General features: G+C 44.4%; 1 protein-coding gene and 1 pseudogene across 7 annotated transcripts in view; both read right to left on the bottom strand.

Annotated features, from left to right (window-relative positions):
• Positions 1 to 23,174, bottom strand: part of PTPRA (protein tyrosine phosphatase receptor type A) — a 185,624-nt gene that overhangs the window by 43,458 nt on the left and 118,992 nt on the right. For 4 of the 7 annotated variants that reach the window (XM_049698771.1, XM_049698773.1, XM_033415740.2 and 1 more), the window contains 4 exons: positions 20,750 to 20,776; positions 5,337 to 5,421; positions 4,073 to 4,146; positions 3,722 to 3,858 (listed from right to left, as the gene is read on the bottom strand). In XM_049698771.1, the coding sequence (XP_049554728.1) occupies positions 3,722 to 3,858; positions 4,073 to 4,146; positions 5,337 to 5,421; positions 20,750 to 20,776 (323 nt within the window). Of the gene's footprint in view, positions 1 to 3,721; positions 3,859 to 4,072; positions 4,147 to 5,336; positions 5,427 to 20,749; positions 20,777 to 23,174 lie in introns of those variants that run through there. The other 3 variants (XM_049698772.1, XM_033415743.2, XM_033415744.2) reach the window with 2 other exon arrangements.
• The window catches only part of LOC117198575 (proline-rich protein 13-like), a 134,057-nt pseudogene that overhangs the window by 18,651 nt on the left and 92,232 nt on the right, over positions 1 to 23,174 (bottom strand).

The raw sequence follows: 23,174 nt of genomic DNA, 5'->3' as shown, positions 1-23,174 counted from the left end.
CAGCAAGGAGTAGGAATAACCTAAGGGTTGGTCCCCTAACCCTTTGGATAGATACCATTCCAGTAGCTAGAGCAAATGCAAGCTGCTGGAGCAGTCATCTCCCTTTACCAAAAGGCTAGGTCCCTAGATGAGTCACAGAGCTCCTAAGTGCTACAGGAGACTTAAAAGTTGTGGGATAATGATGAGATAATCCATTTAGATGTGTGAGTTTAGTGATGGCATGAAGCAAGTGCTCAATAACTACTAATATTAGCTATTCTGATGCTTCCTATTACTCTCCATGCAAGTTACCAAACAGATAAGCTGACAGTTTTTAAGAATGTCAGTATAATGTCATACATGAACCATGTGGAGCTGCAGATTTGCAGTTGCTTTTCCAGATGTTGTATTTCCTACAGATTAATATAACCCGTGGTACCTGGAATTTTGCTATTAATGAGGCAAGTACGCTTATTTTTTCCTTTATGATGCACAAGGACTACATGAAGCAGTTTCCCTTTCTCATGGCAGGAGCAACTTCAGTGATAAATCATCTTGACCTCTCTCTGCTGTGAACTGGTTCATTGGGATTTTGTCTCACTGTTTCACAGGACATCACCCTGACAACTATATAGTGGCCTGCCAACTTGGCCAAGTTTTCTGAAAGTCAAAAGCCAGCAGCACGTCAGGATATCCCCTCCAACGTAAAGGGTAAGTTGCCACTCCTTGCCCCCACGCCCTCCCCACCGCCCACTTCAAAGAGGAGGAGTGATGCTTGCTGGGTCATTATGGATTTTGGAGACAGCATGCGTATACCACATGCTGGTGTCCTATTCTGACTCATTTATTGAGTGATCTGAAAAGAGAAGGCTCTCTAGCTGATCCAGGCCATAGAGAAATTAGCTCTGGTAGATTCTACGGGGCCCTAAGTGTCTGTGGTTCAGGCTGAGCAGGAGAATCATGATGAAAAACCTTAGGATTTGGGGACAAGACCATGATCCTGTCAGCAAGATTATGTTCATAGCTTAGCACTGGGGTCTGGTAGAGACTGTAAGCCTGACCATGGGACACTAGATATCCATATGATGTCAACTGCCCGTCATAAACTAAGTATTATGTGATTCAATAAGCTATAAATTGGGACATGTCCAGAATTCAGCTGAAACTGATGTGTACGGAACGCGTGCCACACACCCACTCCTTCAATAGATTCCTCTAACTTCCTGATGATGTTAACAGTTGACTAAAGGAGAAAAAAGTCCAGCCTAGTGTACAAATGGCTCTGTGAGACATGCTAGCTTATTCTGGAAGCAGATTGCTATGGGATAATCTACTTAAGGTATGGCTCTGAATGAGTATAAAAGAGAAATCCGTCTGGTGAACAGAACTTCAAGCAAGGTATCACACCATCCACTTCACTGGATGTTAGGATCTAAGCTGATCCCTGGGTAGTAGATAACTGGGACAAAAAAGACAGAAAATATTTATGCTCCATGTATATGCTCACTGAATGGCACTCACTGCAAGAACCCAGGAGATGTTGGTCGGCCCTTTCCCTCACCACCCCAGTGCTGGCCCAATGAGCCCATGAACATAGTGGCCATGATACCACGGCAACTGACTGTCACAATACCTATCTGAATTTGCCTACCATGCCTCTTAGGAACACCACCCCTATCCAGGTATTCACTGGAATGCCTTATCATGGGATCTCAGGGAATCACCTCTAAACAAAGAACTCATTTCACAGAAAAAAGTACAGCCACCAGGTCACATACCCATCACCACCCATCACCCAGAAGTAGCCTGCATCATATTTAAAAAACAGCAGAGTGCCTACTGGAGACCTAGCTATAGTGTTGAGGCTGAGGTGCTATCCTGTGGGATGAGGTGAATGTTCATAATCAATAATGAGCATTAAATGGTGTTGTTTTTCTAACAGCCAGAAAAAAGAGTCCAAGTTATTACCTTAACTCTTGCCTGGTAAATGGTCTTCTGCTTCACCTCTTGCTTCCCTCCCATCTATTCTCCACATTGTAGCTAGTGATTTTCTCAGAGTACAAATCTGACCACATCACTCTCCACTCCCCCAAGCCCTTCAGAGGCGGAGCAGATATGAGTGGTAACCCACCCACCCAATAAACATTCCTCCTTGCTACTAGAGCTCCCATTCTGTGGGTTAACCGCCTATCCTCTACATGACACTGGAATAATCTGGATTGGTCTCAGCCAGTTGCAGTAAGGCTATTTCTCCCTTGCTTATGACTAGTTTAAGAAGGAATATGTGACCAGGGAAGTCTCCAGAAGCTTTTGGGAAAGTTTTCCTCACGAATAAAAGGAGACATACAGGAAGAAACAGTCATTCTCTTCCCACTGGACCTTGTTTACCCCCATGTGGTGCCTAGAACTGGGACAGCCATTATTTTTTGGGGGGGGGGTCACGCTGCATGGCTTATGGGATCTTAGTACCCCAACCAGGGATTGAACCCGGGTCCTCAGCAGTGAAAGCACGAAGTCCTAACCACTGGACCGCCAGGGAATTCCCTGGGCAGTCATTTTGGCAACATGAGGAAAGCCAGCCTAAGAGACAGGACTGACACATGGCTGAGTGGAAAGATATGAAGGAGACAGAGTTTAACAATGCCCAAGTTGATGAATTAGCCAACTCTGGAACTGTTCCTGTGTCCTTAAATCCATTCCCCTTTCCCTAATCATTACCACTTTACATCAATCTATCAGCAACTCTGGTCTTAACTGCTGCAGCCCCTAACTGTATTTCCTGCTTCTATCCTGGTCTCCCCATGGGCTATTCTCTAACTAGTAGTCTGAGTCATTTTTTCCAAATTACAAATCTGGTTGGTCTGTGGCTTCCCACTTCTCTCATGACGTTCTACAAGATCTACAGTCTGGCCCAGTCTTCTACATTTTCATCTCTTACTACTCCCTTAAGTCTCTGCCCTTCAGCCACTCACAGTCCTTCATTATTTTTTGAATGTGCCCTTCCCTCACCCACCCTCACTACTGACAGATTGCTCCTGATATTCCCAGTGCCTGGAATGTTCCCCATCCCCCTTTCCCCAATGCCCTTGCCTATGATTAGGTCTCAATTAAAATATCATTTTTAAAGGAAGTTCTGAACTGGTGGACTGGAATAATCAACTGGTAGATTCACAAACATGTTCTGCTTCCTTGAGAGAGTTATAAAACATGCAAATGTAAATACTACCGAAGATGAGGCCTGCGCTCTGCAGTCTGCCATGGTCCTCATTTTCCACAATGACCTATTCCTAATGTCTACTTAAGATACCCTGTGACCCCTGGCTCTAGACTCTAAAAGGCCACCTCTTAATATAGGTTCCTATGCCTCTGCACCAGTTCTTCATGTTCTATATTGCTGTTTGAACTTACACAGCAAGTTCCCTAAGTGTAGGGACTAGATCTGCTTTTGCTCCCCAGCAAATCCCTGGCACCTTGCACATATCAGATGCTTGATAAGTATTTATTAAACAAAAGTAACAGATGCAATGATGAATGAATGGATAGATGGGTAGAAGAGGGAGGTATGGCAAATCTTTTTGCATTTCCTATCCATGGTCACATAGGAAAGGAGTCAGATGAACCTGGTAAAAAATTTCTCACCTCTTAACCCATTAGAAACCTGTTTTCTACCCATGATTCAAAAGGTTTGACCTTAGGTCTGCCTTCCTCCCTGCTGACACACCAGCCTCAGCAAAGAACTCACGTTGAATTCCTCTCTGAAGAGCTTATTGTCATCAGCCATTCTCCGGTTAATCTCCTCTTCCAGCTTGTCCACGGGCAGGGGCGGATACTTCCTGTTGGTGCTTGGGGACCTGGCCAGAAGTGGTACGCTCTGGGGTTCTGCAGTGCATAAGGGGGAAGGTTGGTCAGGTGCCCTGGGGACACAGCCCTTCTCCGGAGACTAAATTAGGGGTTCTATCTCATTGGTCAGGCATCCAAAAACTAGGGCTGCTTTCAAGTCTCTTTTTTCCTTTCCTTTCAGGATGGGGAAACTCCTATTTTCTTGATTTTTCTTCTCTGTGAAGGTTCCCCATGTAATTTAGGGGTGTCTTACCCACATCCTCAGTGCGGCCATTGGATAAGCGGAACGAATTGGAGTGGCTCCCAGCTTGCTTGTATTTCTTAAACCTAATGAGAAAATGTTCATAGTGAAACACTAAGCACAGAGTCAGGAGAGACCAATCATTGGCTTTGTAGCTCCACTTACTGATTCAGCCTTTTAAAATATCCTTTACCAAAAACAGGCTCTTTTAGAGACAGGTTCTGCACACACGGAAGCAGCTCCAGTGGTGACTGAGCACCTCATTGTGCTCTTGCTCACCCTCAGCACACTAGAATCCAACCCAGAGAACCCCACAGTATGTTCTGGCTTGAATGGCTCCTCTGTGCAGCTCCAGTTCCAGGATTAGCTGCAGATCATAGCCACACCAGGTGGAAGTAGGATGCGTGGGTAGAATACAGTGGGGGGAGATAAGAGTATCAAACAAAAATCCTGGTACTTCCCTGGTGTAACCAGGGAGAAGCCCAGAGCTTCAGACTGGGTTGGCACAGGTCTGGCCACAAGTCTCCTGCAGAAAGGTGGAGACACACAACAAACTGTAGGGGTGTACAAGGTTTCCCTCTCTTTATCCCTGCAGAAGAAGAGAGGGAGCCCAGAGTAGCTTAAGCCAAAAATAAGGGTAGAGTTAAACCCAATTAGTCAGGGTGGAGACTTCAGCAGGAGGAGAACAAATGCACCTTCTTTTTCCCTCCCTTGGGTTTCCCTTCCTGGCTTTGGTACCTGTTTGAAGAGTAATACCTACAAGACCCTGGAAGAATGTCAGAAAGAGAAACTCTGTAGCTCACATGGTTCAGTTCAGCATGCCTGAGTCAGGGGCCCTAGAAGGGTTTTGGGACAAAGCCCCAACTAGAAATAAACTAGACCTTTACTGAACACATAATCTTCACTGGGGTGCTTTCAGGGGTTGTTTCAATAGGGCTAGATCTGAAGATCTTAAAACGCCTATTAGTAACAACAGACTGTGACTTCTTCCCTCAACCTCTAAACCACGGTCCTGGATTTTAGGGTGAACTGGAGTTGAGGGACTGGACTTGGGACAGATGGAAGCAAAGGAGAGGGGCTAGGTGTTAAGGAAGACTATGTAAAACTTTAAAACATTTCTAAGCAGAATTTTAATCTTAGGAGTGCTACCATGAGTCATTCCCCTCTATCCCATTCACTGTCTTTATCCTACTGTCTTCTGGACTGTGTGGGCTTATTGAGACCCTGGGGTATTGAAACAGAGTCCAAGAGAATGCAGAAGCATTAGCACGCTCACCTTAACATGTACAAAACTATGATAATAAACACGATCACTAGCAGAGAGGACAGGGCCACCATCACTGCAATAATTGGCGTCTCATCTGAAATCAAGAGAACAAAACATGTTATTATCATTGTATGTAATGGAGGGCTCAAGTTGGCTGCTCAGGGAAACACCCAAATGAGGAAGAAGGGCTCCTCCAAATGCTTATGTAGATGGCTGGGCATGGAGAGGGAGAGAGGGAGAGAAGGAGGGGGGTGGGGGGGAGAGGGAGAGGGAGAGGGAGAGGGAGAGGGAGAGGGAGAGGGAGAGGGAGAGGGAGAGGGAGAGGGAGAGGGAGAGGGAGAGGGAGAGGGAGAGGGAGAGGGAGAGGGAGAGGGAGAGGGAGAGGGAGAGGGAGAGGGAGAGGGAGAGGGAGAGGGAGAGGGAGAGGGAGAGGGAGAGGGAGAGGGAGAGGGAGAGGGAGAGGGAGAGGGAGAGGGAGAGGGAGAGGGAGAGGGAGAGGGAGAGGGAGAGGGAGAGGGAGAGGGAGAGGGAGAGGGAGAGGGAGAGGGAGAGGGAGAGGGAGAGGGAGAGGGAGAGGGAGAGGGAGAGGGAGAGGGAGAGGGAGAGGGAGAGGGAGAGGGAGAGGGAGAGGGAGAGGGAGAGGGAGAGGGAGAGGGAGAGGGAGAGGGAGAGGGAGAGGGAGAGGGAGAGGGAGAGGGAGAGGGAGAGGGAGAGGGAGAGGGAGAGGGAGAGGGAGAGGGAGAGGGAGAGGGAGAGGGAGAGGGAGAGGGAGAGGGAGAGGGAGAGGGAGAGGGAGAGGGAGAGGGAGAGGGAGAGGGAGAGGGAGAGGGAGAGGGAGAGGGAGAGGGAGAGGGAGAGGGAGAGGGAGAGGGAGAGGGAGAGGGAGAGGGAGAGGGAGAGGGAGAGGGAGAGGGAGAGGGAGAGGGAGAGGGAGAGGGAGAGGGAGAGGGAGAGGGAGAGGGAGAGGGAGAGGGAGAGGGAGAGGGAGAGGGAGAGGGAGAGGGAGAGGGAGAGGGAGAGGGAGAGGGAGAGGGAGAGGGAGAGGGAGAGGGAGAGGGAGAGGGAGAGGGAGAGGGAGAGGGAGAGGGAGAGGGAGAGGGAGAGGGAGAGGGAGAGGGAGAGGGAGAGGGAGAGGGAGAGGGAGAGGGAGAGGGAGAGGGAGAGGGAGAGGGAGAGGGAGAGGGAGAGGGAGAGGGAGAGGGAGAGGGAGAGGGAGAGGGAGAGGGAGAGGGAGAGGGAGAGGGAGAGGGAGAGGGAGAGGGAGAGGGAGAGGGAGAGGGAGAGGGAGAGGGAGAGGGAGAGGGAGAGGGAGAGGGAGAGGGAGAGGGAGAGGGAGAGGGAGAGGGAGAGGGAGAGGGAGAGGGAGAGGGAGAGGGAGAGGGAGAGGGAGAGGGAGAGGGAGAGGGAGAGGGAGAGGGAGAGGGAGAGGGAGAGGGAGAGGGAGAGGGAGAGGGAGAGGGAGAGGGAGAGGGAGAGGGAGAGGGAGAGGGAGAGGGAGAGGGAGAGGGAGAGGGAGAGGGAGAGGGAGAGGGAGAGGGAGAGGGAGAGGGAGAGGGAGAGGGAGAGGGAGAGGGAGAGGGAGAGGGAGAGGGAGAGGGAGAGGGAGAGGGAGAGGGAGAGGGAGAGGGAGAGGGAGAGGGAGAGGGAGAGGGAGAGGGAGAGGGAGAGGGAGAGGGAGAGGGAGAGGGAGAGGGAGAGGGAGAGGGAGAGGGAGAGGGAGAGGGAGAGGGAGAGGGAGAGGGAGAGGGAGAGGGAGAGGGAGAGGGAGAGGGAGAGGGAGGGAGGAAAGAGACACCTTCCACTGCCAGCCCAGGGCTATTGGGTGAAGAGGAGGGTACAGTAGGGTAAGAGCCCAGGGTGACATGCCCACCCCATCTCTGACTTATCATACATATGTTTATTTTGTGTCTCCCTGCATTACAATGAAAGCTCTTTGAAGGTAGAGACTGTTTCTTTCATCGTTATAGAGCCTAAAACAAAATCAGTGCTCAGCACATAAGAAATACTCAAATATTTCATAGAGTATTCATCATTCCTAATTGCAAGCTGGGTGTGCAGGGCCAACAATGTACTTTCTCCCAGGCTCAGTGCGCTCCATCTAGAGGAAGATGGGAGAGAAAGGAAAAATGACAATTTTCTTATCATAAATCCAAATGGTTTCCTGGCACAGAGAATACTGTTCCTGATTAAAGCAAGGACACATTATTAGATCCTTAAGTACCCAGTGTCAAAAAACGCTGGGTACTCTTTTCTCCCTCTTTCCACAGCTACCTTTTACCGGGACCCCAACTACAGTGACATCTGGCTTGGAGATACAGCAACTCTGCCCTCCATTCCATAGGGCCTGGGTTCCTTTCCACCCGACACTGAACCTCATGGCAGCTGACCAGGTGCCACCTCATCCTCTTCCTGCACTCTCACACCCCCATCACGAACTACACAACCAGCCTGAATTTGTAACTATCTTCTCCTTTTTCCATCTTTCCTAGCAGCACCACTTTTCATCCTCTTTAGCAGATCCCCCCATGTAAAGGTCAATCCTGTCACATATGTTCTGTATTACATCTATTACTGTCACCTCAAAGACCTGTCTTCCTGACCTCATTTACCCTCCTCCAACCACAAACAGCCAGCTCCATGTCTCTCTTCACAGTTAACTTCTCACAACGGTTGTCTTATTTAACAGTTGTTTTCTCCAACCCCTTACCTCTGGGTACTCCTTAATCTATTTTGCTCTGACTCCTACCCTCAGTGAGCCATTTAAATTGCTCATCAAGGACACCAACAAATGGTATATTGTCAAATCCAATGGAAACATTCCCATCCTCATCTAATTCAACTTCTTAGCAGCATTCATTCAAAACATATTTATGGGGACTTTCCTGTTGGCACAGAGGTTGAGAATCCGCCTGCTGGTACAGGGGACATGGGTTCGATCTCTGGTCCGGGAAGATCCCACATGCCTCAGAGCGACTAGGCCCATGTGCCACAACTACTGAGCCTGTGCTCTAGAGCCCGCGAGCCACAACTATTGAGCTCACGCACCACAACTACTGAAGCCCGCGTGCCTAGAGCCTGTGCTCTGCAACAAGAGCAGCCCCCGCAACTAGAGAAAGCCCATGTGCAGCAATGGAGACCCAATGCAGCCAAAAATAAATAAATTTACAAAAAAATTTATGGGGCTTCCCTGGTGGTGCAGTGGTTGAGAGTCCGCCTGCCGATGCAGGGGACACGGGTTCGTGCCCCAGTCTGGGAAGATCCCACATGCCGCAGAGCGGCTGGGCCCATGAGCCATGGCCGCTGAGCCTGCGTGTCCGGAGCCTGTGCTCCGCAATGAGAGAGGCCACAACAGTGAGAGGCCTGTGAACCGCAAAAAAAAAAAAAAAAAAAAAAAATTTTATGGACCAGCAACTCTATGCCAGGCACTGTTCCAGACACTGGGAATAGAGAATTGATTAAACAGACAAGCGACAGACAGCTGACATTCTGGGGGAAGTGGGAGAAAACTGTTCATAAACAATTTCAGACAGGGGCAAGACATATGAAGAAAAGAAGGGTAAAGGGATAGAGAGTGATGAGTTTTGGGGAGGGGGAATTGGTTGGCTATGTTAGAGTAGTTTGGGAAGGTCTGAAGTGGTTATACTGAGCCATTACTTAGAGTGGTCTAAATAATGTGAATAAGTGAACCACAAAAAGATCTGTGCAAAGAGCTTTCTAGGCACAGGGAACAGCAAAGCATAAGAGCCCTCAGGAATTTGGTGGGTTCAAGAAATAGCACAAAGACCAGTTTTCATACAAGATGTGGCTGGAGATCTGGGCAGAAGCCAGAAGACTTAGGGCTTTGCAGGCCATGGTAATGAGTGTGGATTTAGTTCTGAATGTGATGAGAAACACTATGTGACTGGAAGGGTTTGAATAGGAGAGAGATATAAATGGATTTACATTCTTTTAAAAGATCAGCTAGTTAAACTGACTCATAAGCAGCAGTCATGAGGTAGGAGGTAATCCAGCAGAATGTGATGTCATGCAAGCCAAGAAGAGAGTTTTTCAAGAAGGAGGGAGTAGTCAACTCAATCAAATACTCAATCAACAGATTCAGTAGGATGAAAACAGAGATGTGAAATTGGATTTGACAAGAGGGCAGTTATTGGTGACCTTCTCAAGAGTGGTTTCAGTTAAGCAGCTGTTGAGAAAGACCAAATGAAGTGAAATAAAGATGGAAAGAAGAGACAGTGAGATACTGACCCCTTATTTGAGGTGAGGACTTTTATCGTAAAGAGATTCAGAGAAAAGCAGCAGCTGGAGGGAGAAGTGGGGTAGAAAGTTTGTTTTTAAAGAGATGGGAGATATTATACAATGCTTCTTTGTTGATGGCAATTTTCAAACATACCCTGGTATGTGGATCTCATACTAAAATGAGCATTCAAACGGGCTGACTACGCCCTCCTCTCTTTTTAAAAAATTTATTTATTTTTGGCTGCGTTGGGTCTTCGCTGGTGCGCGCAGGCCTTCTCTAGCTGCGGCGAGCGGGGGCTACTCTTCGTTGCAGTGCATGGGCTTCTCATTGCTGTGGCTTCTCTTGTTGTAAAGCATGGGCTTTAGGTGCACGGGCTTCAGCAGCTGTGGCAGGCGGGCTCAGCAGTTGTGGCTCGCGGGCTCTAGAGCGCAGGCTCACTAGTTGTGGCAGACGGGCTTAGCTGCTCCGCAGCATGTGGGATCTTCCTGGACCAGGTCTCGAACCCATGTCCCCTGCACTGGCAGGCAGATTCTTAACCACTGCACCACCAGGGAAGTCCCTCCCTCCTCTTTGAAGAACTTTCCTCTCTTGGTTTCTACAACAAAGCACTCTTCTGATTTTATGTCTTGTCTCCTTCAAATTATTTTCCCTTGTCAGTTGTTGCTCTTCTAACACAGATCTCTAAATGTCTGATTTCCTCAGGGCTCTGTTCTTGGCGCTCTTCTCTATATGCTATCTAGTCGATCAGATCAGGCTGGAAGCTCAAGTGATATGCTAGCAATTCCCACATTTGCCCTGCTTGGTCAGACCTCTCTTGGAACTCTTCTGAAACTATAATGTCACCTCTACTTTAAATTTCACAGGCAATGCAAACTTCCTGGGTCTAAAAAAATTTCCCTCACTGGTGATTCAGTAGCTAGTACTGCCACCCATCCACCCTGTTGCTCAAGCAAGAAATGTGGAAATCCCCTTAGTTTCTTCCCCATGCTTAGCTTCTATATCCAACCCAGCTGCAAGTAATGTTGTAGCACTAAAACCAACACCTCAAATTTGTCTGCCTTTTTTCTACTCTGTTGCCATCACTCTAGTCTAAATCTCTGTCCTCTCTCAACTGAATCACGGTAAGCTGCTATCCCCTGCCAGTCCATTTTCCAGAAAGCAGGGAGAGTGATCTCGAAGAAAGCAAATCAGATCACGTTCCCCTCTTATGTAAAAACCTTTCAATGGTTTCCCAAGCCTTTAGAATGAAATCTAATATCCTTACCCTGGCCAATAACAACCTCCCCCATTTAGCCCCTGCTTTCTCTATCTCCTCCCACTCTTTCCTTGCTCACTGAACTTGAGCCACTGGCATCCTTCCATGCTGGGTTCACTCTTTCCTTGGGCCTTTGAACATGTTATTCCTTCTGCTGTATATAGCCTCCCTCTGTTCTTTGCCTGGCTAACTCCTAGTCATCCAGTTCTCATTTCAAGTGTTACTTTTACCAGAGAGGTCTTTTCTGACTTAACATTAAATTAGGTAAGCCTTAGTTTCCTTATTTGTAAAATCAGTTATTCTAAAGATTAAATGAGATCATCCATGTAAAGCTCTTGGCACAGTAACTTGCACACATTATGTACACAGTCAGTGTTAGCTATTATTGTTTTTTATTAGTCTCACAGAGCACTCTGTTATTTCTCTTGATAATACCCTCACACTTCGTAATTATATATTTATTTGAGTATAGCTGATTATGAGTGTCCTTCCTTTACACCATAAATTCCACAAAGGCAAGGATTATATACCTGCTTTGCTTCTCACCATATACCTAACACCTAGCACAGAATTTCACACACAGTGGGCACTAAACAAATACTGGATGGACTACACTGAGCGAATGAATAAAATAATTAATGATTTATCACTAAATATGTCTTTGTTCAATGCCACTCACAGAGGGCTGTATACCAGGTATTAAAAGAAGGTAATTAGGGCTTCCCTGGTGGCGCAGTGGTTGAGAGTCCGCCTGCCGATGCAGGGGACATGGGTTCGTGCCCCGGTCTGGGAGGATTCCGCATGCTGCGGAGCGGCTGGGCCCGTGAGCCATGGCCGCTGGGCCTATGTGTCTGGAGCCTGTGCTCCACAACGGGAGAGGCCACAGCAGTGAGAGGCCTGTGTACCGAAGGAAAAAAAAAAAAGAAGGTAATTAGAGACATCTGGCTCAAGACAGGGGGCTGAATCCATAATTTTATTTCTTTCTCTTCCCAAAAGGACACTGAAATGATAGAAGAAACATAAAAATACGAATGAAATAAAAATTGCATCTGGGGCTTCCCTGGTGGCACGGTGGTTAAGAATCCGCCTGCCAATGCAGGGGACACAGGTTCGAGCCCTGGTCTGGGAAGATCCCACATGTCGTGGAGCAACTAAGCCTGTGCACCACAACTAGTGAGTCTGCGCTCTAGAGCCCACGAGCCACAACTACTGAGCCCACGTGCCACAGCTATTGAAGCCCGTGCACCTAGAGCCTATGCTCCACAACAAGAGAAGCCACCGCACCACAATGAAGAGTAGCCCCTGCTTGCTGCAACTAGAGAAAGCCCTCATGCAGCAATGAAGACCCAATGTAGCCAAAAATAAATAAATTTATTAAAAAAGAAAAAAATCTTAAAAAAAAAAGCACATCTGGAAGGCAGCAAAGAGTGGCATCAGCAGACCAGAAACTTTGAGGGATTTGTGGACAACAAAGCAGATGGGATTGGACTGCTGAAGAGATCAATCACAGCTGAAGAGCCTCCAAGTTAAAAGGTAAGTACTAGTTCCATCAATCTGAGCCTAGAAACACCTCAAGTTCAGCGTCAAACCAGGACTGGGGATGAAAGTAGGTCTTGGGGTAGTAGGGTATTTAACCAAAGGCTTGCCAACGCAGTCCGTACACCCACAGGATGAGCAACAAGCTGTGGTGTCTCATCTGGGCTCAGTTTGAAAAACAGCATTCTATACAGAGTGGGGGTGTGCTGATGGCTTCTTTACTAAAAAATATATATAAAAAATATAAGCTGCATATACATTTTTTAACTTGTTATTATGGAAAACTTTCAAACTTACACAGGAGTAAAAGAACACTACAGTAAATCCCTATGCACTGACCATTTCACTTTGACAATATTACCAGATGCCAGTGTTTTCATCTATACCAGGGTTGGGTTTCTCAGCCACACACTAATAACATTTTGGGATAGATAATTCTCTGCTGTGGGGGGCTCTCGTGTGCACTGTAGGATGTTTAACATCATCTCGTCTCTAGCTACTAGATGCCAGTAGCAAACCCTTAACTGTGATGACCAAAATCACCTTCAGACGTTGCCAAATGTCTTCTTGGGGGGGGAAATCACCCTGAGCTGAGAACCACTGGATTATATTAAGGCAAATCTGAGACATATCATTTCAACTGTATTTACTTCAGTATGTGGCACTAAGAGATAAGGATTCTTAACATAATCACAATACCTTTACCTTATTTAAAAAGCAACACTGTAGCCCCTGCTACCGGCAACTAGAGAAAGCCCCTGTGCAGCAACAAAGACCCAACAGCTGCCCCCCACCCCAAAAAAAGCAACACTAATTCCTTGATATAATCTAATATTCTAATATTCAGTTACTGTTTTAAGTATTCCTGATAGTCTCATAAATGCTTGTTTTGCTTTGGTTAAAATTGGCATCCAGAGAGGATGCTCATGACTGCCACACTAGGTCCACAGAGGGTTTCCTGGGTGGGCCCTAAAGACAGAGGAAGAACAAGAGTGGTACCTGAGGTAATTCTAGGCCACAAGACACGAAGGAGGGGAAAAGAAAGGCAGTTCCGCCTAGAGGATAACTGTGTCCAACTTCCTAAACAATGACTGAACCCCTAGTTTAGGATATGTTCCTGTTTGTCTTCCTGAAGGGACACCTACTGTGAGTACATTCCAATCAACTCAGTGCTCCAGAGCAAAGCTCAACCAGAGCCCTACAGGAGACCTTCACAAATACCAACGACAGCAGAGGCAGTATAAGAAATAGAATAAATCTTTAAAAATATACTGCAATTTATGCAAGAGGACCCTGCATCGATTAAAAAAAAAAGCCACTATAAAATGAGGAGCAATCTCATACTTATCAGGAAAAAAAAAGTCCCAGAAAATAACAGATGCTGGCCAGGATGTGGAGAAATTGGAACCCTGTGCACTGTTGGTGGAAATGTAAAATGGTGTAGCTGCTGTGGAAAACAGTATGGCGGTTCCACAAAAAATTAAAAATAGAATTATCATATGATCCAGCAATTCCACTTCTGGGTATATGCCCAAAAGAATATCCATTTTCATAACTAAACATGGGTTTAGTCACAACAGCTAAAATGCAGAAGCAACCAAATGTCCTTTGACAGATGCATGGATAAGCAAAATGTGGTATAGGTGTACAATGAAATATTTTTAGTCTTAAAAAGGAAGGAAACATATGCTACAATATAAGGATGAACCTTGAAGACATTATACTAAGTGAATAAGCCAGTCACAAAAAGACAAACACTGTATGATTCCATTTATATGAGGTACCCAGAGCAGTGAAATTCACAGAAACAGAAAGTTTAAGGTATATAGTATGATGATCTGACTTACATACATCATGAAATGATTATCAAAATAAATTTAGTGAACATCCGTGATCTGATACAGATACAAAATTAAATAGAAAAATTTTTTCTCTTGTGATAACTCTTACGATTTACTCTTAACAACTTTCGTATTTAACATACAGCAGTGTTAATTATGTTTATCATGTTGTTCATTACATCCCTAGTACTTATTTATCTTATAACTGGAGGTTTGTATCTTCTGACTGCCTTTATCCAATTCCCCCTACTGCTACCCCCTGCCTCTGGTGACCATAAATCTGATCTCTTTCTCTGTGAGTTGGTTGGTTGGTTGGTTGGTCGGAAAAACATTTTAACTCTCCCAAGCTTTCAGGCCAGAAGAGTCCTCTATCATAAAAGTCAGATTTTACCTCTTGACATCTGAATTACACCCATGTTCTTAATACAGTTAAAGACAATACAGATAGTAAAGATGTTCCCAGGCCTGTGTGAGGGAAGGAGACTCAGATCTATTAATAAAGTAGGAGAGAATTTACAGCTCCCTGTGTCAAATCTCAGACTTGGAGACAGGCTCAGAATCCAGTCACCCTCCTAGGGCTCCTCCCAAAATGGACGGACTCATCATATCATTGTGCTTAGCCTTGTCCTGATCTGGGCCCTCTGGAGATGTGGCCTTGCATGATGCAGGCAAGGCAGGAACAGTGGTCCATTCCCTGCCACTCCCACCCCTACGCCCCACTCCCCAACCACCCATTCTACCAGAAGTTCACTCCCTAGACTCAGACCAGAGGACAGCATTTTAAAAATACTAAAATGGTGTTCTGGGACAAGACTTGTCTATTTGCTTATATCCCCTTTCCAAGAAAACAAAGGGTCATGTTATTTTAAGGGCTCACATGTAGACAGGTGAATCACTCAAGGACTTAAGACACACGTTGGTCAACCGCAAAAATACTCAGTGAAGGGACTTCCTTGGTGGCACAGTGGTTAAGAATCCGCCTGCTGGGGCTTCCCTGGTGGCACAGTGGTTGAGAGTCCGCCTGCCGATGCACGGGACATGGGTTCATGCCCCGGTCCGGGCTAGGCCCGTGAGCCATGGCCGCTGAGCCTGCGCGTCCAGAGCCTGTGCTCCGCAACGGGAGAGGCTACAACAGTGAGAGGCCCGCATACCGCAAAAAAATAAAAATAAAAAAAATAAAGAATCCGCCTGCCAATGCAGGGGACACGGGTTCCATCCCTGGTCCAGGAAGATCCCACATGCCACGGAGCAACTAAGCCCATGCACCACAACTACTAAAGCTCACGTGCCCTAGAGCCCACACACCACAACTACTGAGCCCATGCACCGCAACTACTGAAGCCCGCATGCTCTAGGGCCTGTGTGCCACAACTACTGAGCCCGTGTGCTGCAACTACTGAAGCCCGTGCACCTAGAGCCCATGCTCTGCAACAAGAGAAGCCACCGCAATGAGAAGCCCGCACACCGCAACGGCTGCTTGTCGCAACTAGAGAAAGCCCGCGCATAGCAATGAAGACCCAGTGCAGCCAAAAAAAAAAAAAAAAAAATCAGTGAAGTAAAAGCCATACTCCTCTAGCCTCACTTCCTAAGGCCCATTTTTTTTGTCGTCTTCACACTTTTTGGTAGAAATATTTATCAACACTCAAAGGCAAAGTTGTTTTAAGTGCTTCTTATAGGTTGTTAAGTGCTCTAAAAACAGCAAAAGTCATCAAAAGTTGCCTCAAGTGCCCAAACATCTGGGATGAACCCAATCACTGTTGTCTTGGGCCAAATTACCATTTGGAAACCTTAATTTCTATTGCCCATCCATCTTCCCTAGGGCCTCTGGAGTTATCTTTCTAAAACAAATATCTGACCATGTCACTTCCTTCCTTAACATCACCAGGAGACACCCTGAGCTCAATGTACTGCTGTTGAGGCTACCTCTGACCACTTCCCACTTCATGCACGTCAACCATGCACAGCTCCTCAAACACATGACTGGCTCTTTCACGTCTCCTTGCTTTTACCCTGTCTTGTGCATCCTCATTTTCCTTATATATATATATATATATATATATATATATATATATATTATATATATATATAAAAATATATATATATATATTTAATATATATATATTTAATATATATATATTAAATATATATATATATATTTTTTTTTTTTTTTGCGGTACACGGGCCTCTCACTGTTGTGGCCTCTCCCATTGAGGAGCACAGGCTCCGGACGCGCAGGCTCAGCGGCCATGGCTCACGGGCCTAGCCGCTCCACGGCATGTGGGATCTGCCCGGACTGGGGCACGAACCTGTGTCCCCTGCATCGGCAGGCGGACTCTCAACCACTGAGCCACCAGGGAAGCCCCCTCAGTTACTATATTAAACTGCCCAAAATTCACCTTCATGCCTCCTTCCCACTCCCCAGGTATAGTGAGCCTTTTAAGCTCCCCTCATAGCACTTTGTATGGTATATATCCAATAGCATGTAGTTGAGTGGGCTCTGATTCTTGGTGTTCACACGTTTCTTCCATCAGACAGGGAGCTTTTTTTTTTCTTTCTAGAATCCTCAGCACCTCATAGGTGCTGAATGAATATATTATTAAAGGTGCTTAGGGAAAGCCATCATAAATGAAGTTCACTTAATAATGTCACTTGCTGTGATAATCCCAAAATACCTATTTTTTTAAAAAAAATTATTTATTTTTATGTTTTGGCTGTGTTGGGTCTTCGCTGCTGCACACAGGCTTTCTCTAGTTGCGATGAGCCGGGGCTACTCTTCGTTGTGGTACATGGGCTTCTCATTGCGGTGGCTTCTCTTGTTGGAGAGCACGGGCTCTAGGCACGCGGGCTTCAGTAGTTGCAGCACGTGGGCTCAGTAGTCGTGGCCTGCGGGTTCTAGAGCACAGGCTCACTAGTTGTGGTGCACGGGCTTAGTTGCTACGCGGCATGTGGGATCTTCCTGGACCAGAGCTTGAACCTGTGTCCCCTGCATTGGCAGGAGGATTCTTAACCACTGTGCCACAAGGGAAGCCCCCAAAACACCTCTCTAACAAGAATGCCAACCCCCTTCTAGACTTCAACTCTAGCAAAGTATTGAAAGAGAAACCCAGGGGGAGCAGGTGATCTGATTTGAGAGCTGAGAAACTTTAAGGAGCCTCTGGGGTGCAACAGAATGTTTACCCTGCCTGGTTCTAGAACGCTGTAGCTCAAGGACTCCTTCACAAATACTAACAGGGTACTAGTCCAGATTTTTTGAAAAAACCCAGTTATAGAAATGATTACATCTAAAATAATGTAAAGTATGGTTAGACTAGTTTTATCCTGTATTCTTGCTATTTAACAAATATCAGTTATAAAGTCTTCATGTGAAAACCCTAAGTTAAAAAACTATTAAAATAAAAAGTAAGATGAGACAGGTTTATGCAGAACTTTGTTTAAAAGGTACAGGGCAGAGGATAAGCTGATGTCTACAGTTGTGGTAGTAAACTGCAGTGTGACCCTGCCTTAGAGCGCACCCTTGTTTCCACAAATTCTGACTGGCTGGCTGAGATTCCTGATCCCCTTAGGCTCCCATCTAATTAACAGTAATAGTAACAGAGTGGTGGTGGTGGTAAGAGTTGCTGAGCAACTGCTATATGCTGACCCAGCAGTAGGCCAAGCACTAGTTCAACGTTAGTTCATTCCTCACAACAACCCTATGAAGGAAATTCTGTTCCCATCCTATTTTGCCAATGGCAAAAGGACGCACAGGAGTTAAGTACCTACCCCACCCTGCCGGTTAAGTGGTAGAGAGTCAACACACAAACTCAGGTGGTCTAGCTCCAGAGCCCTTTATTTTATTTATTTATTTTTTTGGGGTACGCGGGCCTCTCACTGCTGTGGCCTCTCCTGTTGCGGAGCACAGGCTCCTGACGCACAGGCTCAGTGGCCACGGCCCACAGGCCCAGCCGCTCCACCGCACGCAGGATTCTCCCGGACCGGGGCACGAACCCATGTCCCCTGCATCGGCAGGCGGACCCTCAACCACTGCACCACCAGGGAAGCCCCAGAGCCCATGTTTTAACCACATATACTAATGCTTTTGCTGCCTCTGCTCTGACCCCATGGTATCTCATTTCCTCCCTCTACCCAATACTACTGCCATCACTGTCTCACAGGGGCTGCATGAGAATCTTTATCTCAGAGTCTGTTTCCCCTAGAACAAAACTAATGAAACTGAGATTTAAAACTAGCAAAGACTAAATAACAACTGGAAAGTATACTCATGACCACTGACTTCATGGTGAAGAGGTACTTGGTAGATAATGCCAGAACTGGATTTAATACATTACTATATAGTACACAAATCATCCAAATTAACACCAGTGAAAATGTTTTAAAAGAAAAAAAGCTGGTTACAAAAGAACAAATACTGTATGACTCCATTTAAATGAGGTACACAGAACAGACAAATTTACAGAGACAGAAAGTAGGTTAGTGGTTACCAGGGGCTGGGGGAAGGAGAAATGAGGAGTTATTGTTCAATGGGTTACAGAGTTTTAGTCTGGGATGATATTAAAAAAATAAAATGAAAAATTCTGGAGACAGATGGTGGTGATGATTGCACAACAATGTAAATGTACTTAATGCCACTGAACTGTGCGGTTAAAATGGTAAATCTGATATGATTTATATTTTTCAAAATTGGGAAAAGGCTGGCTCTACCAAAATAACTTGGAATACATTTAAAAAATAATACACATGAGAAAATACGTAGTTTCTTCAACTTTGAAAGAAAAGAAGCAAAGTTGCTTGCCTCCCGTCCTCTCTTTTTTATGCTTATATGGGCTGGCAATTAAAACACCAGCTATTGCTGTTCAAAAGCATATCAAAGGGGCTTCCTTGGTGGCGCAGTGGTTGAGAGTCCGCCTGCCGATGCAGGGGACGCGGGTTCATGCCCCGGTCCGGGAAGATCCCACATGCCGCGGAGCAGCTGGGCCCGTGAGCCATGGCCACTGAGCCTGCGCGTCCGGAGCCTGTGCTCCACAAAGGGAGAGGCCACAACAGTGAGAGGCCCGCATACCGCAAAAAAAAAAAAAAAAAGCATATCAAAGGCCAATGCATAAAAATTTAAACCCTTAATCATCTGCATAAGACATCATTTGCTTAGCAAAGCCATTATAATGCAAATGTTTCAAAACAATAGCCTCATTTCTCAAAAAGCACTTGGCTTTAAAATTAGAATGTGATATCAAAATTTATAGCAATACTTCTAAGGATTTGCTCTGGTAAAATCATCATAACATATGGGGCTGAGACTATGTATGCCTCTTCATTTTCCTGTTTGGTCAAAGGCAATTATACAAAATTATTTTTTAAACTTAAAAAGATTTATTATATTAGTATGTCACAATTAGCAATAATCTAGATAATTAAGGTAATTTATTTCTTTTTAATCATAATACTGAAACTACTCACATCTATATTAGCTAGGTAAAACAGGGATAATATCTGGGGCAAGAAAAAGGCTGAAGAGTAAGAAAATACACACTAAGTAGAGGAAGGAATCAGAGATCTTATGTTTAATTTTGAAGCCTACCACTTTGACTTCGGATTTTATTATAAGATTGGTTAAAAGAGCCGTTTTAGGGAGCAAATATAAGTATCTATTGCAACATAAATCTATTAGGTTCTACATTTGATAGTGAGAATCTGGTAAGTGAAAGTGAATAGCAAGGGCACTACATTAATCAAATCCAGTTCCTGAGTTTAAGAAAGCGAGAGCTGGAAAATCAAGGGAAATCTGTACACAGTGTGATAACACCTCACTGTTCCTCACCAAACACAGTGGCAGATGGGCAACACTTTGGGTTAGAGTATCTACTTTTCTTTCCTTTCTTAAATTATAGTTGCTGTACAGAGTATGTACTTTTCTGATTCAAATGCTCCCTACTTAATGGGACTTCATAAGCCTTCAAGTGTTCCATTACTTATGCAGGAAAAATTGTGCATGTTTAAATAATGGAATCAGAAAAAAAGAAAACAAAACACAAGCCTGATTTGATAAAATAGGAAATCAAGATGAGAAAAATTGCCTCGCAGATTAACATTTTCCAAATTCAAATGCAATTATCATTTCTTATACCATTGGATAATCTATCTTACGCTCTTTGATGGTAGCCTTACTGTTGTCCTAAGAGAAATATGCCACTTCTACAAGAGTCCCCATGTATTCTATTCTCTGGTGAACAGGGATTCTGCAGTCCTGCTTAGACCACTGACATAACATCTCCAGTCATAGGGACGTTACACCAGAGGGCTGAAAATCCATAAAATCCATATAAAGTGACAAGAGGTCAACATTTTATAGACTAGGGGAAAAAACAACATCTACATTTAAAAACGTAATGAATACTTATTTGTTACTCTTCTCCATGAGGTTAATATGGAAACAACTTAAGGAAAAATAAACAAGTAACAGTCAGAGATGCACAAGGTTACCACAGACTGAGCAGAGGAAATGCAACAAATATTGTACACTGTAAAAAGGACAAGAAACATAAGGTGAATGGCTCACCTCTTCTGTCCTTGGAGTCAGAATTACCTGTGTAATAAGTAAAAAAAATAGAAACATTCACTCAGATTAAAAACAAACATTATTATTCAATCTAATGTAAAACAAAATAAGCTCTAGGAATATGGATACTTTTCCCTTTGTATATGCTGGAGCTACAATGAGGCACCCTCCAACAACTGGGAAATAAGACTGCACAGATTCACTAAACTTTTATCGATGGTTTGTCCTTCTCCCTGAGTACAAAAACAATGCAGCGTCAACATTCATAAAAAATACAAGAATGCCAAGAGAAATATAAACACAATAATACTTGAGGTCTTTATGTCTTTTTAAGCCATTAAAATGCAACAGGGCAAAATTTTAGTTAAAAATATAAAAGACCTTAAATGATAATAGATAATAAAATCTAAATGGCATAGACCAAACTCTGTATACTAACAGAGAAAACCTTTTCAAAGGCTTATGAAATATCCACAAGCCCCTATAAATTCCTCGTAGTAGAAATAGTACAGACAATATTCTTTTATCATGATGCAATAAAACTAGAAATTAACAAAGTAAGAAAACACTTGAAAATTAAAATCAAAACCGAACTGCAAAATGCCTAAACAAATAACAAATCACACTTGTGGCAGAATCTACTGACACTCCCCCAATATCAGTCTCTTCCTCTTCTTGCCTTTAGTACAGAACATCCCCCACTTTTAGCTGAGCACAAACCTGTCCATTTAGAGACTACATTTCTGAGACTCTAGGTGTAATCATATGAAGAATTCCAGTCAATGGGATGTGAACAAAACCAATGAGAGTAACTTCTGGGTCACACCCTTTGGAAAAGAAATTGTTTGTAACTATTTCCTCTGTTGCTCCTTCCCGGGGGCTGGAACCAGAACCCAGTGATGAGAGCCATCTCTTGACCAAGCAGATGAGGGCAACTGTCAGGATGCCAGAGGCACAAGAAAAAAGGAATTTGGTCTCTGATGAGGTAAAGCCCTCCTGTCTACTTCTGGAATGTGAAAGGGGAGAGAAAGACACATCTGTGTCTTAAGTGACTTAAGTGGTCAATGAATTTCGGTATATCTTTGTCAGAGTAGCTTAGACCACTCCCTAACTAATATAACTACCTACAGGAACACTTATAGGATACGCCTAAAGTTGTGCTTATAAAAAATTCATAGCATTAAATACATATTAATTAAGAATAAAAATAAGCAAATGAAGCATTCAATCCAGGAAGATAGAAAAAGCACAAAATAAATCTAAGAAAAGCAGAAAAAATAAGAATAAAAGAAATTAATGAAATAAAAAACTGAAAAATGACAGAACTAATAAATATACAATAGCAGGTTCTTTAGAAGAAAAAAGCAACAAACCATGAAATAGATAAATGGTTAGTCAACCTAAACAGGAAAAAGGACTTAAATATATAAAATAAGAAATAGTCACAGCTATGTAAGAAATTAACCCTAAGGGATGACTTTTCCTCAAATCTATTTGAATAATTTTGAAAATCTAAATGAAATGCAAAATTTTCTAGGTAAACTTCAATTCTTTCTATGAAGCAAAACAAAACACTGACAAACAAAACTTATCAAAAATAGCATACATACAAAGGAAACACATATACCAATCTCATTTAGAAATAACTTACAGGGACTTCCCTGGTGGTACAGTGGATAAGAATCCACCTGCCAATGCAGGGGACACGGGTTCGATCCCTGGTTCGGGAAGATCCTGCATGACGTGGAGCAACTAAGCCCGTGCGCCACAACTACTGAGCCTGCGCTCTATAGCCCACATGCCACAACTACTGAAGCTCGCACACCTAGAGCCTGTGCTCTGCATCAAGAGAAGCCACCACGAGGAGAAGCCCGTGCACCGCAACGAAGAGGAGCCCCTGCTCTCCATAACTAGAGAAAGCCCAAGTACAGCAACAAAGACCCAATGCAGCCAAAAATAAATTAAAAATTAAATCTTTAACAAAAAAAGAAATAACTCAGAAATATCAATGAAAAAATTCGAAATAAAATAATATCAAATAAATTGCAACAGTTATTCAAGAAAAATACAAGACCAAGTGGAGCTATTTTTGCTGGAATGTAAATAGTTCAAAATTAGAAAATCAATTAATATGATTCACTGAAGCATATGATAAAAAAAAGAAAAAGACCCATACAGATCTTGCTCAATGATGCTCAGCTGGCAACTGGCAAAATTTAACACTGCTTCTTGACATAAATACTCTTTAAAACAGGAATGAGTCAATAAATCCTGAACACGATAAATATGTTTATCTCAACACAAGAGTCAACACCATGTTTAATGAAAAACGACTGAGATCATCCTCCTTAGAATCAAGTACAAAACAAGGCTATCTACTTTTACTATTATTTCCTAACTTTGTTCTAGAGGTATTCACCAATTC

This window comes from Orcinus orca, chromosome 16, assembly GCF_937001465.1.
Source record: "Orcinus orca chromosome 16, mOrcOrc1.1, whole genome shotgun sequence".
Classification (NCBI taxonomy): domain Eukaryota; kingdom Metazoa; phylum Chordata; class Mammalia; order Artiodactyla; family Delphinidae; genus Orcinus; species Orcinus orca.
Note: the sequence above shows the minus strand (reverse complement) of the source record. Positions and strands in the feature narration are given on the sequence as shown.